Source organism: Rhinolophus sinicus, linkage group LG13, assembly GCF_036562045.2.
Source record: "Rhinolophus sinicus isolate RSC01 linkage group LG13, ASM3656204v1, whole genome shotgun sequence".
In the NCBI taxonomy this organism is placed as follows: Eukaryota; Metazoa; Chordata; class Mammalia; order Chiroptera; family Rhinolophidae; genus Rhinolophus; species Rhinolophus sinicus.
Window position 1 is genome coordinate 46724591 of NC_133762.1, and position 24975 is coordinate 46749565.

General features: G+C 39.2%; 1 protein-coding gene across 9 annotated transcripts in view; it reads left to right on the plus strand.

Annotated features, from left to right (window-relative positions):
• PLCB4 (phospholipase C beta 4) overlaps positions 1 to 24975 on the plus strand; it is a 398844-nt gene that overhangs the window by 356379 nt on the left and 17490 nt on the right. For all 9 annotated transcript variants that reach the window (XM_074318158.1, XM_074318162.1, XM_074318160.1 and 6 more), the window contains 7 exons: positions 4520 to 4608; positions 5783 to 5933; positions 10751 to 10800; positions 10940 to 11005; positions 17942 to 18057; positions 19413 to 19488; positions 21282 to 21457. In XM_074318158.1, coding sequence (XP_074174259.1) covers positions 4520 to 4608; positions 5783 to 5933; positions 10751 to 10800; positions 10940 to 11005; positions 17942 to 18057; positions 19413 to 19488; positions 21282 to 21457 — 724 coding nt within the window. The remainder of the gene's footprint in view (positions 1 to 4519; positions 4609 to 5782; positions 5934 to 10750; positions 10801 to 10939; positions 11006 to 17941; positions 18058 to 19412; positions 19489 to 21281; positions 21458 to 24975) is intronic.

Below are 24975 nucleotides of genomic sequence, written 5' to 3' on the forward strand. Positions count from 1 at the left end.
AAGTTTGGGGAATCCTTAATCGTTTGGTAGAAGCTAGAAGGGCTCATGCAAATTCATAGTTATGGGATTTGTTGATGTTTATTAGCATCGCTTTGCAGCCAGTAGTGGAACATGTATTTTCTGCTGCCTTTATTTCTTGATGAGATAGAAAAAGTCAAGTGGAAAATGGGAGGGACCCTGGGCCAGGAATATGCACATGAGGAGTGTCCTAGGCACCATGGTTTGTGCTCACCACTGAGGAGCCCTAATCAAATGCCTTGAAAAGCAATGGCTAAACAAACAAGCAAACAAAAAACAGAATTCTGAAAAGCCTGTAAGTATGTGGAAGTCTGTACTAAGGAATCTCTATCTTCTTTTCAGTACTTGGGAAAGCCTAATTGATGCTTTCAACTCTATGTGGAAGTGATGGGTGAAAGACAGGAAGGGGAAATAGAATACACATGGAAAGTCTTCACCAGAAGAGACTAGCCTTTTGGAAATGCACTAAACTCCAAAATAGCAGGCATTTAAAAAAAAATACAAATAAGCAAAATTTCCATTATCTCCAGAAGGAAGAAGCAAATGAGAAAAATCAAATTGCTTTCTTTTTAAAAAAGGAATGTCCCAGAGCTTGTGCCGTGGCCTCTAAGTAGCTGGACAATTTTAGCTCATCCTTGTGGGTTCCGTAGAGGCAGAGGCTTCGTCGACGTTCAGTGTGGCGAGTCCCTGGACAGACCTAGTCACGCACTAGTAAATGTTATCAGCCTTTAAAATTCATTCTTGCCACAGTGGTTTGTCCCGTGGAATGCTGAAATACGGGGGATATAGCTAGCCATCGTGTTCCCACATGTGAGGGAAAAAGCCCTGTGAAATGTCAGGTGGTACCAAAGTAAGAGGCCAGGTTTACTGAAATATGCAAAACTTTGGCCAAGACTATACCAGATGTATTTAACTGCTTCCTGAAATCTTTTTTTGAGCTGAGACAAGGAAAAAGTAAGTAACATTCTCAAATAGACTTATACAAGTATATAAAGGTATGAGATATTTGAGATAAAGCTTCTCCTTCTCTGATTACACATCCTTTTAGATGTGGTTATTAAAAATCAGTTTCCATATTTGATATATACTGCATATCAAATAAGTGTGTGTGTGTGTGTGTGTGTGTGTGCGCGCGTGCATCGTATATATTGAAAACTAAGGTATATATGCCTCTGGCCAGAGGAAAAACTGGGTCACAATAGAAAAATTATCCAAAAGATATGACGACAGGCCTTGGTTCTCTAATCCCAAGCCTGTTTTCCCTTGGTTGAATAATTTTGGTGAACTGTCCCAGGTGTACAGTTACCGCCCTCTGCACTGATCTACGACTCTAGCTGCAGAATGAGCGCCTGCTGACACATGGAAAAATTATACATCCTGGAGGTATCTAATGTATTATTCAGAATTGCCAGGAAGGAAGCACCTGTTTCCGATAACCTGCTAACATAACCCTTGTCCCAGGCGTTTAGCCATTTTGTAATCTTTTTGTACCATGTGATTTAAATTGAACAAGCCTTATTTATACTTTGTGGGTTTTTGTTGCCATTTGGTCAAGATCACTATTGTATTGTTCTTGAATTCTGTCATGTTGTATATTGTAAAAAAAATCATAAGGTATATGTAACTGCAAATAAGACATCTCATTTAAACTCAAATAATAAGGCAGAATTTCAGGATCTGGGGACATACGCTAGAATTCTAGAATTGGTTTTTGGAGATAGATTTAAGTAATGGTATTTAACATTTTTCAAACTGAGATATTTCTTGCAAAGTCATCTTTTATAGAAAAATTAAAAGCCCATCTCCATATCAGGCAGTGGGGAATAGTTTGGTAGATAAACTCAGCGGAACATTAGCCACTCACTAAAAATAATTTTCAGAACTATACAGATAAAATTTTAAGGAAACCATGTAAAATATGTATTTATATAGAAAAATACATAAGAATATACTAAAATGAAAGTTTGGTTAAGATGGAAGGATTATGGACCATTTCATTCTTTAATATCTTGCTTTATTGGCTTTATATTTGGTTTTAAGTGATTAAAAAATTATCTATTATTCCTATTTGAAGGACTACCAGTTACCCTTCAAAAATGCCATATACTCTCATCAGGCCCCCAACTGACTGTAAATCATTAAAGACAAACAAGTATTTGTTTCCTAACAAGCCAACCCTGTGGGTCATCCACTGCAGTGTACCAGTGGGAAGCCGACGCAAAGTGTATGCAATGTGGGAATGTACTAGGAGGCTTCCTGATAGGTCTTCTCCAGGGAAGGGTGGGAGAGCTCAGTGCGCACAATTTAAGTTTCACTTTTCCCCATAACAGTGTGGACAAGCGGAAGGAGAAAACATTTGGGAGACAGTTACAAATGGAACTAAAAGTCCTGAGCCACGCGACGAGTTTCACACCATGGCAAGTAGGGCATCCAGGCTTCATCTGCCTCCATGTGACCCTGTGAAGTCACAGCACCTCCTTTGCAGTATTCTTGAAAAGAGAAAGTCAGGCCTTCGAGTTAAATGATACCCAGGAAACGTGGAGATTCAGAATGTGGGACATTTTATAGGACTCCTAATCTGTCTCTCCCCAACAACTCTATGCATTATGAACAATAAATAGTAGGAGGAACTATTATAGATTAACATAGATTTCAGAGACATAGTGCAGACTTTGTATCTTGATTCAAACAAACTAATTGTAAATACTCGTAGGGAAATACCAGCATGAGCCATGTATTATATATCATCATAAGGAATTACTGCCAATTTTGTTGGATACAGTACAGGTATAGTTGGTTCTGAAAGAAAATGCCCTTCTTTTGTGGCAAAAAAGAGAGATGGCAAAAAATAAATAATTAGGAGTGAAATATAGTATCTGGAATTTGCCTTCAAATATTTCAGCAGAGAGAAGAAAGAAAAAAAGGAAGGCTAGATAAAGGAAATGTTGGCAGACTGTTTATAATTGTTGGGTCTTCACCATCAGTACATAGGGGATTGTTTTACTTTTCTGCCCACTTTATGTGTATTTGAAAATTTTTATAATTAGGAGTTAAATAGGTACATACATTCCTAGAATATTAATTTCCAAAAAATAATTCTCTGGGTTTTTTCCTAAGCATGATTTAAGGGCTAATTTGTCCACATTCCCCATTATGAGGCAAAGAATTCTTAGGGACATGGGTGATAACTAGAATCAAACCTTTTCATAGACCACCGGTAGGAGAATAAACTGATGCAACTTCTGTGGAGGGCAATTTGGCAATAACTCCCACGAAGGACAAATGCCCTTACCCATCATTCTAACTTCTAGGAATGTATCCTGTAGACATATGCAAAGGTCTCCTGTGAGAGATGATCAGGGAAGTTCACTGCAACACTGTTTATAATATCAAGGAACTGGAAGTAATCGAATAGTCTATCATTAAGGAACTGGTTAAAGGTATTACAGCCACTCAGAAAATAGAATATTAAGCGGCCCTTAAAAGTAATGTAGTAGGTCTACATTGCTGATGTGGAAGCGTTTCCAAGAAATTGAAAAATTAAAAAATAGGTGGAGAAAACTATGGACCCATTTGGAGTTTTAAAATATATAAGGATGCAAGAAATGGGTAACAGTAGTTACCTTCTGGCTGTAAATTTGGCATGAGAGGAGATTTTTACTTTTCATTTTATATAATTGAATATTTGTCATGTCATTATAAAAGAGAAAAAAAAATTTAACTGAGAAATATTATCTTGTGAATGTAATTAGTCAGGTGATTCTGCTAGGGGGAAATTGATAAACATATAATTTTTACATTCTGTAAATTGTATACTGTTTGAAGGTAACAAGAATATTCCTTCTATGGTATTGGTAAATTGTGCAAAATTATATGAAATTCTCTTTGAAAGTACTTGGATCTCTTCAAATGATGTTATATAAAAGATGGAATTTTACTGTTTTTAAATGCAAATTATAACTGCAAAACCACTAGAGAAATATTTCAGTTTATCTACCAAGGAACAAAATTAGCTTTAAATATGCATTAGCCTTCTGTGTAAAAATCAGACTTAGGGCTAGTGGCATCTACTATGCTTCAAGCACTTTTGACATTCATCTCACTGAATTCTCAAAGTACTCCTGCAGAGTGGGTGGTGTCAGTTCTAATTATCAGATGAAGAAACTGAGGCTGGGGATATTATCAACTTACTCAAGGTCACAGGAGTAAATAGTGAGGAACCCAAAGCAATTTACTTAGCTCGCTCTACCACTCCGTCTTCTTAATTTGGGGAAAACATCAAAGGAAAATAAGAGAAAATCACCTAGCCTTTGATCCTTTTCTATTCATTTTTCTATAACTAGATGTGCTCTCTGAACTTGTCATGTCCTAGGAGAAAATACTTAGAAGGCATAATGGGGGTCCAGGATTCTGAATAGTATATTAGCTGAATTTTCTTGGATGTTTTCAGTAAAACAGAATTAACAGCTCAGTGTTCTTCCCACCCCCCACCCCCCCCCAGATATTGTGGATGCTTTATCAGATCCAAAGAAGTTTCTTTCAATTACGGAAAAGAGGGCAGACCAAATGAGAGCTATGGGCATTGAAACCGTAAGTAGTGATAGTCAATTAAAGACAGCCAAGTAGAAGTTTAGTTGTCAAACAGTGATGCTCAAGTAATAAATTAATACAACAAGTTCAAAGAAGGTTTTTGAAACTGAACTTATCAATTCAACAAAATAGTTTCAAAGGTCAATGACAGTAGCATATTTAATAAAATATGGCCACCATCTGAAAAAAACCACTTAATCACCGTGGTTTAATGCACATCTGGGGACCCTTCCCCCACTAGGAATGAAATGAAAAGCATCCATGATGCTATTAAGAATGTTTAAAATACGTGATGTTTTTGTGATATACTCAAATACCAGCAAGCCCAATTCAATAACTGAGTGAAATTGACAGTTATGGTTATTTCTTTAGTTTTCACCAGTCTTGCATCCAGCCTTCTCCCATTTCAGTACACACTGGTGTTGTTTGTTTCTTTGTATGTAAAGCTCCTTTTACCATACTCCTCATTTTGGAGTGGAAGCAGCAATCTCTCCAGTAGCTAGAAAAAGAGAAGGTGCGGACCAGGCCCGGTGGCTCAGGCAGTTAGAGCTCCATGCTCCTAACTCCGAAGGCTGCCGGTTCAATTCCCACATGGGCCAGTGGGCTCTCAACCAGAAAGTTGCCAGTTCAATTCCTTGAGTCCCGCAAGGGATGGTGGGCTCTGCCCCCTGGAACTAAGATTGAACACGGCCCCTTGAGCTGAGCTGCCGCTGAGCTCCCTGATGGCTCAGTTGGTTGGAGCGTGTCCTCTCAACCACAAGGTTGCCGGTTCAACTCCCGTACGGGATGGTGGGCTGCGCCCCTGCAACTAGCAACAGCAACTGGACCTGGAGCTGAGCTGCGCCCTCCACAACTAAGACTGAAAGGACAACAACTTGACTTGGAAAAAAAGTCCTGGAAGTACACACTCTTCCCCAATAAAATCTTAAAAAAAAAAAAAAAAAAAAAAAAAGGTGCATCCTACTTGTGAAGGAATTGCATCTTCTTTCCTTGGCTTCGTCTTATGCTTCAAGCCTGAGGAAATCATATAACATTCCCTCCTGCCAGGCAAAGATATGTTAAGAGAGTTGAAGGAGAGAAGTTGAGTGGTACAGATTCAGTAAAACAGAGAATGGGCAAGACAGTTGAACTTGAGGTAGCATTCATTTGGGTTAATATAAAACATTTGTTCCAGAGTGACATAGCCGATGTGCCCAGTGACACTTCTAAGAATGACAAAAAAGGAAAGGCCAACACTGCCAAAGCAAATGTGACCCCACAGAGCAGCTCTGAGCTCAGACCAACTACCACGGCCGCGCTGGGATCTGGTATGGAAGCCAAGAAAGGTAAAGGAGGGTTGTTTTAGCTCCTTCTCTACTCTGGCAATTTTAGAATCTTTGTAAAGAGTCTTTTATGAAGGTATTTAGAATTGTTAATTTGCAATTTTCATTGCCCCATAAAACTGAAGATCAGCCTGTTTTCTTATGGCTTGGACAAACTGCTTAATTTCCCTATATTTCACAGGGAGTCGGGATTTGGGTTTTTTCTGCTAGATTCCTGCACCCTGGTAGATACAATATCCATAGTTTTAGAAAATGTTTAAATTTGGTGTCATTTTTGGAAAGAACTTCACACATGGTAAACTTCACTAACTCCTCCCTACTCTCTCCCAGAAACCAACACAGAACTTATCTGGACAGGCAGTGAGTGGGCTCATGATCCAACAGAATCATTACTGTTCAGACATTTCTAGATCTCTTATTGACAGTTTCCCCCCACTGATAGATATTTAGGATCCATAGCAATTCATTTGTAAAATTATAGGATGGGCAGTTGAAGGCCAACTTTATGCAGTTACTTATGGATTAAACAAAAGATCATAAAAGGTGTCATCACAAAGAATTATGTGTCCCGTGTGCTAATATTCAGCTGGCATGTCGAGGGACGACTGTACCAGTTATTCAAAGTTGGCTTCCATGCGTATTGGGCAGGAATCCTTTCTGATTGGATGGGGCCCATCCCGTACTGGTCCATGAATCACTTACTAAACTCACTCTTTTTACTTTAATTAGAATTTCTTTTTTTTCCAACTGATGTTTTACTAAATATATATATTTCCCATTTATATATGAATTCACTGTCTTTGGTGTAAGGAAATCAAGTTGTTTGTATACTTAAATACATATAGTATACTTAACCATGCAGTTTAAGGTAAGAAACTACAAGTTTTCCTAAACCAAAGCAACCTAATAGTTAATATAGCAGGAAAGTGTGCACGGAGCTTCATGAAACAAATTAGAAAATGAGACTGCACAAAAGTAGCCCAAATTGTACTTTGCCTGAAGCTGTTTTTCTATTCTTCCCGGGACAGAACATGAAGCAAGGTAATGATGCAGGCTTTGGGCGTTCTGTACCAGCACTGGTCGTTGTTACCATTAGTGACTCAGACAGCGCTAGACAGTGGAAAATGAAGAGCTTCTGTTTAGTTAAAGTTCTTGTATCACACCTACTTAGTAAAAAGACACTTGTAATCATAATGACTTAAGTGGCCTGAAAAACATTGCAGTGTGACCAGCTTACAGAAGACAAAGTGACTCTCGTTCTAGAAGGGAACATGTTTGCATTTGGAAGTGCCTCACCCCTGGTTCCAAACAAGGCTGCATTTGAAGGAGCCAAGCAGCTCTCACTTCCACTCCAGTCTCCTTAATAGACACCCTGAGAAAGAGAGTCTACGTGCTGTTTCACTTTGGCTTTTTATGCAGGAGACTGGGAAGCCTCCTCTAAGCGACAGTACTAGCTTCTATAATAAATGCCTTCACACCGTCAGGGCCCTTACGTGGTCAGAGCAGTAAGATAGGGCAGGCTCCCACACAACGGCCAGCCCAAGAAGTGGTCATTGAGGGCTGACCCTCAGAAACAGAAGGGGAGAGGGCATCCCTTCCCACAAAGATCCCAGAGAAAACTTATGGATGAGATCCCAACTGAGCTGGGCATTGAAACATAGGTCTGACTCAAACAGGAAGAGAAGGTGAAGGACCCAAGAGAACGCAGCCTAGGAAGAAGCAGCATAGGAAGCAACCTAGATGTAGGAAAATGGCGCAGGGCGAATGCTGATGGGTAGTGGTGAGTAGTTCACTTATCCTGGTCTGGACAGGGTTCTAGGATCACCTGGAAAAGGCAATGGAGAATGACAATCAAAGGTATATTTTAAGATTAATATAGTCTTGGTAGAAGAACCAATTGAAAGGGGGAGATAGATGCTAAGAGCCAGTTAAGAATTATGGTAGTCATGCTGCTATTATAACACTTACCATGTTAAATGTTTATATTATATTTATATAATGTGATAACAACCAGAGAAAGGGGTTATTGTAGGCAAGACAACACCTCCTTCATCAGTGTGTCTTTGGAACCATGCCTAGTAAAGATCTAACAGTCTCTTTTCTTAAGAAGTAAATGGCTGATTAATGAATGACCCATACTAGTAGCAAGGGGAGTCTGGATTAAGTGGAAAGTAGTTAGGGTGAAAGAAAGAAGGGAAGGGAGAATAGAAATAAGTTGGTAAAACTTATTGGACCTTAGGGAGGATGAAGCTCAGCAATAATTCAGAGACTTTAAGGACAGTTCACAAATAGACGATGCTATTGAGAGTAGAGAAGTGAAGAGGCAGAACTGCTTTTGGTGAGATGATGCCAGTCCTGGATATCATCAAGTTCAAGGTGTTAATGATACACCTGGGTAGAAACATGTGACAGCAGAGCTATGATAGGTCTAGAGGATGGAGGAGGGAGGGAGGGAAGAGAAGGAGGGAATAAGAACGAGAATGAGAATGCTTGGAAAGGGAGAATGAATAGAAAAACAGAGATCTATGTTATAGGAAGAATGAGTTTTGAGAAGGTTTATAGATAGTCCAGAGAAGTTAAGACTGCAAAACTAATGTTGAATTAGACATACTTTGATGGTGAAGGTGGAAATCAGGTTAGAAAAATTTGATGTTTTAAGACATAACATGGTCGTTATGGAGGACAGTAGCATGCTGGCAGGAACCAATGAAAAGAAAGAGAAGGAAAATGCACAGAGGGCTGTATATTAAAACAAGCCTCTGAGGAAGAGCTGACCAAGCCATGACCATGAAAACCACCCAGATAACCTCATGAGCAATAATTTTCATCCAACCCACCAGTCAACCTCAAATGCATGAGCAAGACACGCAGAGATCAGCCAAACCAGCTCAGACCAACCAACCCAATGAAACATGACCTCAGTAAATGATGGTTGTTTTCAGCCACTAAAACTTGAGGTCATGTGTCATGCAGCATATGCTAACTGATACACCTTCCATCAGAGTTTTTTCCTTCCACCCTGAAACTTCTCTTCCCTCATCCTTCTTCTTGGCTTGGACAGACTATCTCTCTTCCCTCCTTATGCAGCAGGACCTCTCCCTTTCCTTTAATTCAGCTCTTCCTCAGAGGCTTGTTTCAGTACATAGCCCTCGTGCATTTTCCTTCTCATTCTTTTCATTGGTTCCTGCCAGCATGCTACTGTCCTCCATAATGACCCTTTTATGTCTTAAAACATCAAATTTTTCTAACCTGATTTCCACCTGAGATAAGGCAACACTGCTGATCTTAGCTGTACTCACTCACGTTTGGGGTTCAGTGAGCTTTAGGTTGATCTAAGTGATGTTGGCTGGACAAGTGTGCTCTCGCCCATGTGGACGCCTCTTCCGTCAGGCTAGCCTGGGCTTGTTTGCATGGCAGTGGCAAGGTTCTAAGATGGAGAAAGGGAGTGTGGAAGGCCCATTGAGTCCTAGGCTTAGAAGTGACACAAAGTCCTTTCTACTACATTTCTTTCAACAAGCAAGCCACATTCAAGGGTTGGGGAAACACACGCCATATCTTGATAGGAGGAACTCCAAAGTCACTTGGCAGTAGGTATGGAAACAGGGAAAGTAAAGAATTTGGGCCATTTTTTCAATCAGTCTACCACATTGATCGTAATATCCAGGTTAATACTCAAGTAGGGGTGATACTAGAGGAGAGAGAGAAGCTAGAAAAGGAAAAGGTTAAAGAAGCAAGGAACAGATAAGGGTAAGAGGATGTGCAGTGGATGTGAGGGAGTGAGTAAAGTTGACTGTATGTCATTGTGGGCAGAAAGAGGCACCTTGAAGTGACAGGTCTTGGAGGAGGGACAGTTTCAGTGTTAACACACCACTTATAGCTGTCAGCAGGAGGTGAGGTAAAACGGAGAAGGTTTCTACAATGGAAGGCATCGTAGAAATGAGAAGGAAAGTAAGGAAATGGGTCTTCTCATGGGTATTGAATCTCTCCGGTGGAGGCTTGGGAATGCTTCCGTAAGAAAGCCATGAGCCAGACGCTGGAGTTCATGGAGCAGGTTAATATACAACCTAGAAGGACACATGTGGAGGTAGCAGGCTCAGCAGAACCTCATCTAAGTGAGGGGCCTGTCCTTTTGCCTGGTAGCTTTTAGGGGAATGCTATAGAAGTGCAGGAGGGAAATGTCTAGGTGTTCTCCCACTCCTCTCTAGGAATCGGGGGACTGGTTGTGTGGAGAGTGGGGAAATAAACTACTCCAGTGGCCTTTGTGGGAAGAGATGTCATTTGAGAAGGCAAGCTTCCATTTTCTCTCTATAGAACTGTCTTCATTTGGGTCACCCTGAAGCAGACCCTGAGATAAGGTTTCAAGTGCAAGTAATTTATTGGGGTTGGGGGTATACAGTGGACACAGACAGGTGGGTGTATGGAGAAGTGACACAAGGAAGAGAAGATAGCCAATGATCGGAGTGTTTTCAAGCTTGTTACCACTGAGGCACCTGGAGCTCAATGGCCCTGGAAATACACCCCAGCTTCTTCATCTGCCCTGTCCTGCTTCTCTTACCCCCTTAGGGATTTCTCCAGAAAGCATTCCCTCAATAAATTATGTGCACACGAATCCCCGTCTCAGGCTCTGCTTGTAGGAAACACAACCTAAGACAATAAGCATTTCAGTTAAGTGTCTATTTAATTGTTTTGTAATAAGAAATGCATATGTTTCTATTCCTAACATCACATGTAACGTTTTCAGATGAGATTTCAAAACTGAATTTTCAATTATCATATATTCTAATTTTTAATATACACAATGTGTAATCTTTTTTTTTAAGGTATTGAACTTATCCCTCAGGTGAGGATAGAAGATTTAAAGCAGATGAAGGTAAAACTGCTTGGTCATTTTCCAAGCACTCTTGTATTACTCATATTGGTGAAACCAGTATATTTTTGTTTCTCACCAAGTATAATCATTGTGGCTACAAAAAAAACCATATTTTGGGTCCTCTTTGTTTCTTCCACAGGCTTACTTGAAGCATTTAAAGAAACAACAGAAGGAGCTAAATTCTTTAAAGAAGAAACATGCAAAGGTAGAGTGTTTTGTGTGTGCATGCATATTTTGTGTGTAGCTTTGTTTTCCTGTTTGGATTTTTTCTTTCTTTTAGATCTTTAATGAAAACCTAAAGCTACTATTTTGTGTTATGGACCAGTGAATTCTTCACCAACAAAAGGAGAACCTGCTTCCAGACAACTGGACAGCAGTACCTGTATTTTAACTGGTTAGAAATAAAATTAAAGCATAGAATCCCTTTGGGATCTGTTGTCACTGATTTATAATCTGCATTTCTAACACCTACTATTTCAAAAGCATAACAAAGGTTCACCTATTTAAAAATTGTTTCATAATATGATTTATCTACACATGTGGCATAAAGACCTTTGAAGACCAGCTCACAATCTTAGCCTCTAGGTACTGAAATTCCCTGGGTCATTGGCAGACAGTATGCCACATACAGTGCGTGGAGGGAGAAGCTGACAAGTTCTAAACCTCTCACCCACGGCCCCTAGAGACAGAGCTCTTCTCACTTTTCCCCAATTATATAAACTCTGCTCCATGACCTACTTCTGAAATAGTTATTTTTTCCCTCTTACCCATAAGAAGAGGTCTTCTGACAGAGATTGGGAGAAATTATTCGAGCTGAAGAGAGCAGCAGGCAGTGGCCTCAGGAATTTTAGGGTGGGTTGAAAAACCTCACAGCACTCGGACACCGTCCTGCTCTCCAGCCTCAGCTCACAGAGAAAGGCGGAAGACAGAAGACCTCTTTCCTTTCTAAGATGCCTCACTACACAGCTGCTTCCACTGGCAGGACAATGTGTGTCCTCTTCCATTAAGGACAGTGAAAGCAAGAGAAACTTCATTTCTTAAAAGGACCTCTGAGTTCTTTTAAACTAATCCTGCATTCCCACTTCTTTATGTCTGACCCAAGCCTCAAACCACGGCATGTCCTACAGAGCTGGACTTCAGTGATGGACCTCTGAATCACTCCACATATTAAGATGCAAAGAGCATGGCCTGGAACGATGTCATTTCTTTAACAGTGTGCATTCCTTTGAGAAATTCAGCCTAATCTTGCCTAATAATAATAGTCCCCATATTACTGAACTGATGGCTTAATGGATTTGCTGATATTGAGGTCATTTCAAAGACTGTTTGCTCCTAAATTTCATGAACAATTCCAATCAGTGGCATTCTTTTCATTGTCCACAGGGAAAACTTTGTACAGGTTTTTTAAGTGTGAGACTATGGGAGAGAGAGCTATTTAAACTAGTGGTTTTAATTTTGCTGGTCATTGGCAATGACCTAGAATATGGAAAGGAAACAGAAAAGGAGAGAGAAAAGGAAATAAGAGAGTATACCTAAATGACTTTAATTATTAGGAATAGAGTTGGTATCCATATGACAAGGCATCATTCAGCAGATGTTTCCTTCCATTTAAACTGGATCTCTGTCATTGAGACGGCCATTTCAATGGCCTTTGGGCTACTTGGAAACTTAAAATGTTTGGCCTCATCCTCATTTAATATTTCCTTGAGGCATGACCAGGAAATATGGTGACTGATAATAATAATGATAATGATGATGATAATAATAATAATGGCTGCTAGAATTTTTTCATGCTCAGTACTTTCCAGATGCTATGTTCAGCACTTTACAGTTATTATCTCGGTAATATTTGCTACCCTATAAGGTAAATTCTATTTAAGTCCCCATTTTGCATGTGAGGAAATAAAGGATTAGGAAGGTTATGCAACTGAATTAAGGTGCCAGAGTTAGAGAGCAGCAGAGCCAGTATTTGAGCCCAAATCATCTGAGCCTAGCACTGCATTATTCTGTGTAGAATATTAGAGGCTTCAATAGGGAAGCCAGTTCCCCCCGTTGTATGAAATGCAGTGGAATGCTGTGAACATCTCCATCTAGTTTGAACAATGTCAACATACGGGTTACTTACAGTTACTAAGAAAGGATGACCCTCAATTCTTTGCAACTTGACCCACATAATACTGAGCAGAATGATCTGCTGATTTCCTTGTCTAAACCTTTGAGTCCAAACTGACTCAGGTCAATTAACAGGCCTATCTGCTTAATCAAAAAAGTGTCTAAGATGGTGTCCTAGCCTGGGCTTCTATAACAAATAGAACAGGTGGCTGAAAAAGCAAACATTAAATTGTCTCAGTTCTGGAGGCTGCAAGTCCAAGATCAAGGTGCAGCAGATTCAGGGTCTGATGAGAGACCCTCTTCCTTGTTTGCAGGTGACCTCCTCCTGCTGTGTCCTCTCCTGTCTCTTCTTAAAAGGGCACTAATCCCATTCACAAGGGCTCCACCCTTATGACCTAAACACCTCCCATCACATTGAGGATTAGGACTTCAGCATAAGAACTGGGGAGCAGGGACACAAACATCCAGTCCATAGCAGATAAAAAATTCTTTTTCTGTGAGACAGTTTAGAGGTGGCCCCACATTATAAGAGAAGCAAAACCTAAAAGATGTTAAGTCTCCCTAAATCCTACCTAAATTTGCATGGACTTTTATAACAGTTCAGTGGGCATTTTTTGGAGGAAGCTTTCAAAATTCCTTAGGCCAACTAACAGAGCTAAATTCCCACAGTAAAGTATTCAGACCTTGACTGCTGCTTTTCAGAAGCATTTCTGAGGAGGGCCATACATTTCACAACTTGTTTTTCATCCCTTTGTATACTGCAGAAGTTCAAGTTACAAGTGTGTGATTACAAGTTTCTGAACGAATTCCTTCTTCCACGTTAAATACACAGGGGCCCACTTTTATTGAGCTCGATCTGGCAGTATAATTTATTAACCCTATAATCTCTTCTATAATCTTTTTACATAAAACTACTACTACTAACATCTATTTAATGCCACTTTTATGCTTTTCAATTGTCCGATGTAGTCCAATCCTTAGAGGAAAAAATTTTAAACCCAAAGCTGGGTAAACCCAAAGTTGGGAACGTGTTAGATGCTTGTAGTGACCAAGCAGGAAGGAAGTTGGCCAGAAAACAGGGAGCACGCATTCCTGTCCAAAGGGCAAGGCAGCCCCAGCTCCCACTATTGGTGCCTCATGAGTCTATGGGCTTCATTCTTGAAAGAAGAATAATGAAATCTGAAATCTTTTATGAATTTCTTAATATTTCAATATTGGCCACTGATTCAATCTTTTCTTGAAACACCACGTAGGCCCCAAAACACAAAACTTCATCTGCAGATTGGCTATGAATCCTTTGTGGGCCACCAATTTGCAATGTCACTATTAGATGAGTCAGATGAAATGCCTGAGAAACTGACTAAACTTCAGCACTTCAGTAAAGCTACTAATGGAAAATTTGCACTTTGCTGTCAAGCAATTTAGCTGATAAGACCAAGACTTCTGTTAAATTCATCAGTTATAATGCATGGCAAGACCACAACAATAGACCTCGAATTCTGCCACCCACAGAGGCAGTTTATTGGTAATCTCAGAGGAATGTGCTCAGCAAATTTGAATTACTCAGATTTTTCAGCATCATCTTTCGTGCGGTAATTCACACCCACAGTCACATCAGTCACAAGAACGAACTGCAGCAGAAGTTTTTCCCACAGGAAGCTGAATTTACTCTTAAACTTCTATAAGAAACATTCAAATTCAGCTCAACACTGTATATGTATTCCCCCAAAATGTCCCGGTTAAGATTGACTTTTAAGTGAACACATTTAATTTAAGTACTCTTGACATCAATGAATGAAAAATGTATATCTCTTCTATAGTGTCTCATGATTTAATTAAGGACAAAGAGAATACAATCAATGATTTTTTTTTTTTTTTTTTTTTTTTTTTTGCATTAAAATGGGCTTAAAGATCATTTCCTGGCTCCTCTGTTTTACACAACAGGAAGTGGAGGCTTGACCCCTGTCACATGATGATCAGTAATTTGGATCCCTGTTCCGTTGTGAAAGGAGAAGGGGTGTCTGAGAACCAGATTATACTAGAACACTTTAGTAATCACTCCCTACCACACATGGATACAGTTTTGAGCACAGAGAGAAATACAGAGATAATTTTTCGAGACCAGCTTTCTTGTTATTCGTATTAACTGTAATCATTTTAATTCAATATGCTTCTAATTTTTCAGATTATTTCTACATACACTAGGTGACTTGCAGTTTATAACCAACCCATGAATTAGGTTAGGCAAATGGATCTTGTGCAGTTTTCTCATTATTGACTGAGCTGGGACCAGGATCCAATTCTTCTTGCTACGTGCTAATTTTTTATTCATGAAACAAATATTTTTTGGGCATCTGTTTGTAACAAACTTTGTGCCTCACACAAAGGATTGTCCTGCCCTTGTAGAGCATATCTTATAAACAAGTCCATCATAAACACCTTTATGGTACAAACAGCTTCATTCCTCATATCTAATTGGCTTACTAGGTTCACAAGAATATATCCATAAGAAATACCGTGTTTCCCCGAAAATAAGACCTAGCCAGACCATACGCTCTAATGTGTATTTTGGAGCAAAAATTAATATAAGACCCCATCTTATTTTACTATTTTACTATTTACTATTTTACTTATTTTACTATTTTACTATAAGACGGGGTCTTATATAATATAATGCAATGTAATGTAATGCCCGGTCTTATTTTACTATAATATAAGAGCAGGTCTTATATAAGACCAGGATTTATATTAATTTTTTCTCCAAAAGATGCATTAGAGCTGATGGTCTGACTAGGTCTTATTTTTGGGGAAGCACAGTAGTCTGTCAGCTTACTTCTAAGCCTCAAAGCCTTTCCTTTTCCTGTGCTGCACTATCGTATTTAAAGAAATAATCTTCACCTTCCTTTCAATGATATTTGCAAGAGACATATGTTTTAATCTAGATTTGTATAGAGCCCCTTATTTGTTTGCCCAGGAAAATTAACACATGTGTTAAGCAGACAGGATGACGTCTAAATCCAGAAAGTAGATTGGTAGTAGGGCATTTTAGCAGAGATTTTTTTGTTTTGTTTTAGTTTTTTTCCTAAGACAGTGCGAGAGTCATTAACTCTGTTCAAATAATGATATGTCAAGTGCTCATCTGTTTCCTGGGACAGTAGATTAAGCTTGGAGGAAAGGTTTGATTAAATTATTCTGGTTGCGGTCTCTTATTCCAAATCACTCTCTGAGTATTATCATGGAGATTGAATAATATAAATAGGTTCAGGCGTCACTATTTTGAATAAGGTGCAACATGCATGTATAATATGATTTATAGTATACTTACTTTTAATCCTAACAATCCTGTGACCGAGGTATCACTACTCCAATGATAAAAATGAATAGACTGAGAGGGTAAGTAACTTGTCCCAGAAGTTGAGACTGAAGAACCCATTTCCTTAACCCAATGCCATGTTGCAGAAACCCTGGCTGAAATGTGTTTATAACACAACAGTGTGCAGATAGCTAGATTTATGAGGTGTTCCAACCACAAACTAAACAATACGCTGTTACATAGAATTCCCTGACCCCAAATCCACAGAAAGATAATTTCCCTTTTGGCCACCCTCCCCGATTGTCCCCATTGTGAATTCCTGTTCTGAGAACCTTCCCATCCAGCGCCATTCTCTCCACAAGTTCTCCCAAAAGTATTTATCCACCAGGCAAGAATGCTGGGACCTTGTGCACCAATGCATTTGTGAAAAATATGTGCATAAACAAATTGTAGATCAAGTCCTTTGTTCATTAACTAACAGTTCTGGGAAATTGCAGAAATCTTGGTAAAGTTAAAAATAATTTCCTCGTTTATATTTTATGAAATCTTTTAAAGACTTTTATGAATTAGGGTTGCTTAAAGTTGAGAATACCTTAGGAAGAAAATTAATTTTTTAAAAAATTGATCACTTTAAAATAAATAAGCAAAAGGAACTATGATTGTAAGGATGCTATAAAACCTAAAAAAAAAAATCTGTCCATTCCAGTCTTAAATATACCATTTCATTTCTCTAAGTTTCTCAAGAGTAAGATCAAGTTTCATTTCGAGTCGGATATTACTGATTGTATTGATTTCCTCTATAAGAGGCTGAGCAGCTAAGGAAATCTGACTGTGGGCAAATTATCAGGAGGAAAGATTTTTTTATGGAGAAATACTTCTTTTCAAAGTGTGCCCCATTTCAGTGGTTGAATGAAGCAGGTAAGAAATAGTTTAAAGATCTATAAAACTGAAGACCAGAGCTCCTAAACACTGTCATCCTCGTTAACGCATCTAGATAAGGAGACCAGTGAAAATACCAAGTGACAAGGATTCAAAATCAGCTGACAGTGACAACCACATTGGTAATTCTCATTTTGTAGTGATAATGTTCAAGATCTTCCAAAAGGTGCCAGGTATTTAAAAGCCATGTCACATGATGAATAGCTGTATTCAGCATATAAAAAAGGAAATTTGGCCGCTGAAATAGTCAGTATTATCATATTAACTTTGTATGGGGACAGATGGTTACTGGACTTACTGTGATCATTTTGTACGGTATATAAATGTCAAATCAATATGTTGTACACTGAAATTAATATACTTTTGTATATCAACTATATTTTAGTAAATAGTCATTTAAAAAAGGAACTATGACAGCTGAATTTGGAGACCAATGTGTGTAAGGGGCAGGAGACTAATTGTCTCAGACAGCAAAACAAAGACAGATGCGTAGCAATTCTATGGTTGCTACGTGTGGAAAACGGGATTTGGGGGTGATTTGTGTTGCCCAGTGGTGGGCAGGGCTGTCTTTTGAGGTGGGCATGTTCATTAGGCTGAGGCTGGACGTTTCCTTTCTGGGGATACAAGAGACTCTTATGTTGCTTGGGAGATGGAAAGTCTTTCCAGTTCTCAGACTCAGTCACTTCCTGATTTCCAAACCAACACTGGAAAAGCTGGTGAAAATTATGGCAGCCACGCTGAGAGTCCAACTCAATACTGCAAATTCTTTTCATTTAGGAGCACAGTGCCATGCAGAAGTTACATTGTACACAAGTTGACAAAATTGTGGCTCAATATGACAAAGAGAAGTCGACACATGAGAAAATCCTAGAGAAGGCAATGAAGAAGAAGGGGTAATACTGTTTGTTTCCTTCTGGAGGCTCTTTGCTTCTTTTGTTTTTTGTTTGTTTGTTTGTTTGTTTGTTTTTTGTTATATAAACTTTAATCATCACAACATTTTATATTCTGTCTTTTCCCACAATTCAGCTGCCTGTTTAGGCCAAGGAAGCACTTAGTCTTAACTCCGTTTTCATCATTAAAAATTATTCCTGGAAAATAAGTAACTCATTCAACTGAAGGGAATGATTAAAGTAGAAAAGAGGAGACTTACTCAAGTTCTGCAGCTTTTGGTTAATGACAGAATAGCTATGTTTCATGTGTTTTCCACTCAAGTAGCTTCAAGATGAATGAGGGAAGAAGGAAAGACAAGCTTAAGTTGGGAAAATTCAAAATTGCAGAAATCATTTTGCATAGCCAGAAAATAAATAATAAGGTTGATGCACTCAACAAAAGAAATGCAATCTTGATTTTTAATATTTCAAGAATTTTTCGCTTGGGCCAACAGACTGTTGAATAAAACCTTTCATTGCATTTACTGGGAAAGATTTTTGTCTAGAATTAAGCCCAGGAAATGTTTCTGTAATGCTGCAAGCTCACTGAATAATAGACGAGACGGGAAACATATTCAGTGCCAGCCATCGAGAAGTAATAGATTTGATGAGAGACCCAGCATTTTTTTAGAATAATGCTGTTCTCAGAGACACTCTCAATGAATAATATAATGAAGCATTCGGAGTTAGGCCATAAAAATCAGAGCACATATGCTGAAGACAGAAACTCAGAATCTGTTCTGGTTTCAGCAATGATATGGATATTCCAAAAGGAAAAAATAATCACGGAAATAAGCAGTAATGGTTGCTGGGCAATTTCCTATATATTTCCTACTCACAATAGAATAAGAAGCGCAAATTACCCTATGATGCCAAGAAATGCTATTTTTCTCCCTTACTGGCATGTGTCAAAGACAAAAATCTGGCGTTACAACCAAAACGGAAGAATTAAAAATTCACTTTAATGTGGAGGACCTCTTTTCCAGTTTTTATCGCAAATAATATTTCATTGAATAAATAAAAAATAGCTTGAAGAAAAGCAATAACCAAAATGGAAACTCTGAAAACACACCCTTGACAATGAAATAATTGTTAGGTCTGAAGTGTCTCTTTATGTAGTGGTTGAATTGAGGAATCATGATACAGAATTTTGTAAGGTATGCATCTATTACTAGAAAAACTGATGTTGCCAAATGAGCCATAGCATCCCATGTCTGATGAACAAATTGTCTCTTCATCAGAAAACTTTGTAGCAAAGGCCCATGAGAATGGGAGCATATCTAACTTCTGGCACACATTTGCGATTTTTCATTTTTCAGGGGAAGTAATTGTCTTGAAATGAAAAAAGAAACAGAAATTAAAATTCAGACATTGACATCAGATCACAAATCTAAGGTAAGAAAACGCCTACTTTTGCAGCAGCAACTTGCACAGTATACTTGGTAATTTTTTTCAAAACAGTACCTAGTATAAATCAAATAACATTAGCCTGGGGCTCCTATGGGAAGTGAAGGGGTCCAGGCCGCAGACTCACTGGCTTTGGGAAGAGCCATTTCATAGAACATCTTTTCCTTCATCTGTAGAAATATAACAGTACTGCTAAACAAATATGCTAAAAATGTTTGTTGTCTGCTTCAGAAACATCAAGTGAGATAATAAATGAATATACTAAAAGGAAACATTGTATAAAATATGCTTCCCTATAGAGGTAACATTAAACATATGTCGGAAAACCACCCAACTAGGGGTTGAGTACTCTTTGATACTCCACTCTAACTTTGCTGCAGAAGTTTGTGATAAGAAAAAAATCGAGAGTTGGTATTCTAGGACAGGAGCCTAACTACTTGTATTTTCCCAAAGACACAAGAAAAGAGGAGTTTGGGAGACCCTAATTAACTTTGTGGACATTTAGAGAAGTGGATGCTAAGTTCCAGTCAAGAACATAAATAATTCTTCCAGCGATAATAGTTATAAAAGAAAAAAGAACTCTTAAAGAAAGCTCCCAACTAGAGCTCATGGTCAAACCAGCCAGCCTCCATATGATGACATGCAATTCTGTCATTCAGCCCCGTGACCCTGCTGAATACATGGGCCAGCCACACTAGTCAAGTTGAAGTTCTCCTTGCTATAGACCATGTCCTATAGATCAGGAAGTCTATAGGAGCAGTAAGCCATGTGTCTTTGAGAGTTGATCTCCATTTTCTCTTTCTTCTTAACTAGAATGTTTGAGAATTAATACCTGTGCAACATGCCTTGATTTTTAGATGCTTTGCATAAATAGGGAAGTAGAAACCTTGGCTACTGTACCAGTTAGCTTTTACTGCATAAGCCAGGCCAAAATGTAGTGGCTTAAGACAACTACCATTTATTAGCTCACAATTCAGTGGATCTGAAATTTGAGCTGTATGCAAGTGGGTGGTTCTTCTGCTAATTTTGGCTAGGCTCACTGGTGTGTCTACAGTCAGCTGGGATTGATGGCGTCACTCTGCTGGTTAGCTGGTGGCTGATTGCTTTTTCCTACATCAGCTCTCATCCTCTAGCAGGCTAATACACAGGCTCAGACACAGGGTAGCCTCAGGATTCCAGATAGAGCAAAGGACAAATACTTTCGAAGCTTCTACTTGCATCACATTTGCTACTGTCTCATGACTAAAGCAAGTCACAAGGTCAGCCAGATTCAAGTAGGTGGAGAAATAGACTCTAGCTCTTGATGAAAGGAGGTATAAAACCACATTGCAAAGAGCATGGCTACAGGGAATGGAAGACATTTCACCCCAGTGTCTGTTACGGTTGACACAGTAAGTCATGATCCAGGAATAAGAGAACCCACCTCTCTATTCAGACCTGAGGCCTGATGGAAATGAAGCTGGAAAGCATGAGGTAATGAAGAAAATTCTGATGGCATTTGTAAAGGAAACCAAGGCCCAGACAAACTGGAGTTCGCAAGACAGGCAGTGAACTAACAGGTCATGGTTAAATATTAGAGCCGAAGTGATTGACTTATTTTAATAAGTTATGACTTCTCAATTCCCATTGATTAGTACATATTTTTTGCAGGTCATAGGTGTCTACTGATCCATTAAGTAAATTGGTGGGAGGGATCTAAAATACAGGAATAATATTATGCTTGTAGTTCATACCTGAAATATAAGAATTCCAAGTGGCACCATCCCCTTTTTCCTACATAGGTCAAAGAGATTGTGGCACAGCATACAAAGGAATGGTCAGAAATGATCAACACCCACAGTGCTGAGGAGCAAGAAATCCGGGACCTGCACCTTAGCCAGCAGTGCGAGCTGCTGAGAAAGCTCCTGATCAATGCCCACGAACAGCAAACCCAGCAGCTGAAATTGTCCCACGACAGGTAGGAGAGTTAGCCATCTACAAGATGAAATCCTAATTTTTTAAAAACACGAATTTTGCATGTGTCTATGAGTGAAATCAACTTGATATATTATAGTGAGCTGTTATGTATATCATATCATATGTTGGTATGAGCAAGGTGAACTATAAGAAATGGCCTCTGCCATCAAAGTGCTTACAGGTGTTGTCAAGATATGAACACTCACATGAAAAATTAAGTTAAATTACAAGTAGCATGTGATACATATGGAAAAGTGTCAGGACAAAGGTTAGAGCTACAACTGGCCTGTGAAAAATGTCCCGAAGTGTCTTAGGAAAAGAAAACACAGGAGATAAAGACCAACCTTTTCTCTGGGCAGAAGAGCATTTATGTCAATTATATATTTTTATTACAGCTTTGTGCAGCTTGCTTGCTTCTCCCTCAGAGCCTATTATATGCCATAGTTATGGTCTATTGATACACACAAAAGAGTAGAAAATAGAAGCATTATATAAATAAATCAAACAAAAACTTTTAAAATGCTAAACTGCATAATTATCTAGTTGCATTCCCAAGTTCCCAACCTTATTTTGGAGGGATAGATACAGCCATCAGAGCATGAAGTGTTTTTAGCCACAGTTTCCATTTCTCTTTCAAGGAAACTAAATAAGGTGTACCATGCTAAATTTCCTGTAGCTTAATGTTCTATACCCTATCCATTTCAAAGTATGGTTGGCCCTTAAACAACACAGGTTTGAACTGCACACATCCATTTATATATGGATTTTTTTCAATAAATACATAGAGTACTGTAACTGTATTTTATTTTCCTTATGATTTTCTCAACATTTTCTTTCCTCTAGCTTACTTTACTGTAAGGATACAGTATACAATACATATAACATGCAAACTATGTGTTAACTGACTATTTATTTTATGAGTAAGGCTTCCAGTCAGTAGCAGGCTATTAGTAGTTAAGTTTCAGGGAAGTCAAAAGGTATACACAGATTTTCAACTACACAGGGGATCAGTACCGTAATTTTCATGTTGTTCAGTTTCAACTGTATTCTATTTTGTTGTATGGGATTAGAAGTTGTATTTTTTACTTGGTTTGCTCAAGATAGCAGAGTAGGTAAAGGCTGTGCTTATCTCCTCCTGTGACCACATTAAAATTACAACTAAATTATAGAACAGTCAACCTGGAGAACCATCTGAAGATGAGCTGAACAGAAGTCCTATAATTAAAAATATAAAGAAGAAGCCATGTTAAGACTTGGGGGTCCAGCCACCATTGTCCCTGTATTGAGACCTTTTCTCATGCCAAATCTGAATCTGCTTTGGCCTGGTGAGCTCTGCTGCCTCCACCCTGGTCATTCCCTGGGACCCCCACCCCACCCAACTCACTCACTGCCAGAGGCACTTTCAACAGTGTGCACCCAACCCCATCCTGTGCTGCAGTCTTTCTTGGACAACTCTCAGTTGGCAGCTGGCCTCGGTGTGCTCTGAGTCTTTTGCTAAATAGCCCCAGGCTTAGCACTGGTTCCAAACCTGATCAGCATTAACCTGGTGAAAACCACTTGCCCCACTATGGTGACTTCCTGATATCCTGCCTCCCCTAAATTATACACTGCAAGAGCCTCTTTCAGTGGCTGAACCTTATGGGCAACGGGCACATGGCAGCAGGCCTCAGAGTATGCTGGACCTTTTGCTGATTTTCCCCAGGCCAAGTACTGGTGCCAGCCTGCATAGGCTCACAGTGTGGCCCCTCCCACGCATCTCCAAATCCAGCACAGACCGCAACCAACTTTGGATTGCTTCATAGCTCCTACCACGTAGGCCCGGGCTGGTCACAGGCAGTGGCTGACCTTGGTCTGCATAGGAGCCCTTCCCAAGAGGTCCCAGAACCAACACACCTGGAGGCCAGCTTCAAACCACAACAGAGCACCACTCATCGAATTAGCCCCACAAGCGGCACACTCAAAGGGGTGGTTGGTAGGCATTAGAGCCCACTGGGGTGAATCCCACTCTTTGGGGTCAGACTCCTCAGAGCATTTCCTATGCTGTGGGCATGGCCAATCCTTACAGCCAGTAAGCCTGAGAGTCAAGTCCCCCCACTGATGTGCCAACAGCAATCAAGGTTCAACTACAGTTGTACACACACAGGAGTATACACACAACCCACACAAAGGACATTCCTGGAGCACTTGGCTTAGATGATCAAGGAGACTGTGCCACTGAGCCCTATAGGGCATCTACTACATAAGCCCACCAGGCCAAGACTAAGAGATGTACCAATTCTACCTAATGCATAGAAACAACCTAGAGAGGCAGCCAACATGAGGAGACAAAGAAACATGTCCGAAATGAAAAACAGGAGAAAATTCCAGAAAAAAACATAAACAAAATGGAGGCAAGCAATCTACTAGATACAGATTCAAAACAGTGGTTGTAAGGATGCTCAAGGAACTTAGTGAGAACTTCAACAGAGAGATAGTAAGCATAAAAAAGGACATAAAAAAGAACTAATCTAAGAAATGAAGAATACAATAACTGAAATGAAAAATACACTAGAAAGAATCAATAGCAGATTAGATGGAGCACAGGATTTAATCAGTGATTTGGAAGATAAGGTGGCAGAAAACACCCAATCAGAACAGCAAAAAAAAAAAACCAATAATAAAAATCAAGATAATTTAAGGGGCCCCTGGGACAACATCAAGTGTAACAACATTCATATGGTAGGGGTACCAGAAGGAGAGAGAGCAAGGGATTGAGAACGTATTTGAAGAAATAATGACAAAAAAACTTCCCTAACTTGGCAAAGGAAATAGACATACAATCTCAGGAATCGCAAAGTTCCAAATAACATGGACCCACAGAGGCCCACACCAAGACACATTATAATTAAAATACCAAAGGTTAAAGACAAAAAGATCTTAAAATCAGCAAGAGAAATGAAGTTAGTTACCTACAAGGGAGCTCCCATTAGAATGTCAGCTGATTTCTCAACAGAAACTTTGCATGCCAAAGGGATTGGCAACAAACAAAAAAGCTGGCATAGCAATAGGTAACATCAGACAAAATAGGCTTTAAAACAAAAGCTATAATAAGAGACAAAGAACTTCATAATGATAAAAGGATCAATCCAACAAGAAGATATAATCCCCATAAACATTTATGGACCTAGCATAGATGCACCTGAATATATAAAGAAGATATTGACAGACATAAAGGAAGAGACTGACAGTCCTAGTATGTGACTTTAACACCCCACTGACATCAATGGATAGATCTTCCAAAATCAACAAGGAAACAGTGGCTTTAAATAACACACTAGACTAGATTTAGTTGATACTTGTAAACGTTTCACCCCAAAGCAGTATAATGTACATTCTTTTCAAGTACACATGGAACATTTTCTAAGATAGACCATGTTAGGCCACAAAACAACTCTCAATAAATTTAAGAAGATTGAAATCATATCAAGTGTCTCTGACCACAATGGTATGAAACTAGAAATCAGTTACAAGAAGAAAACT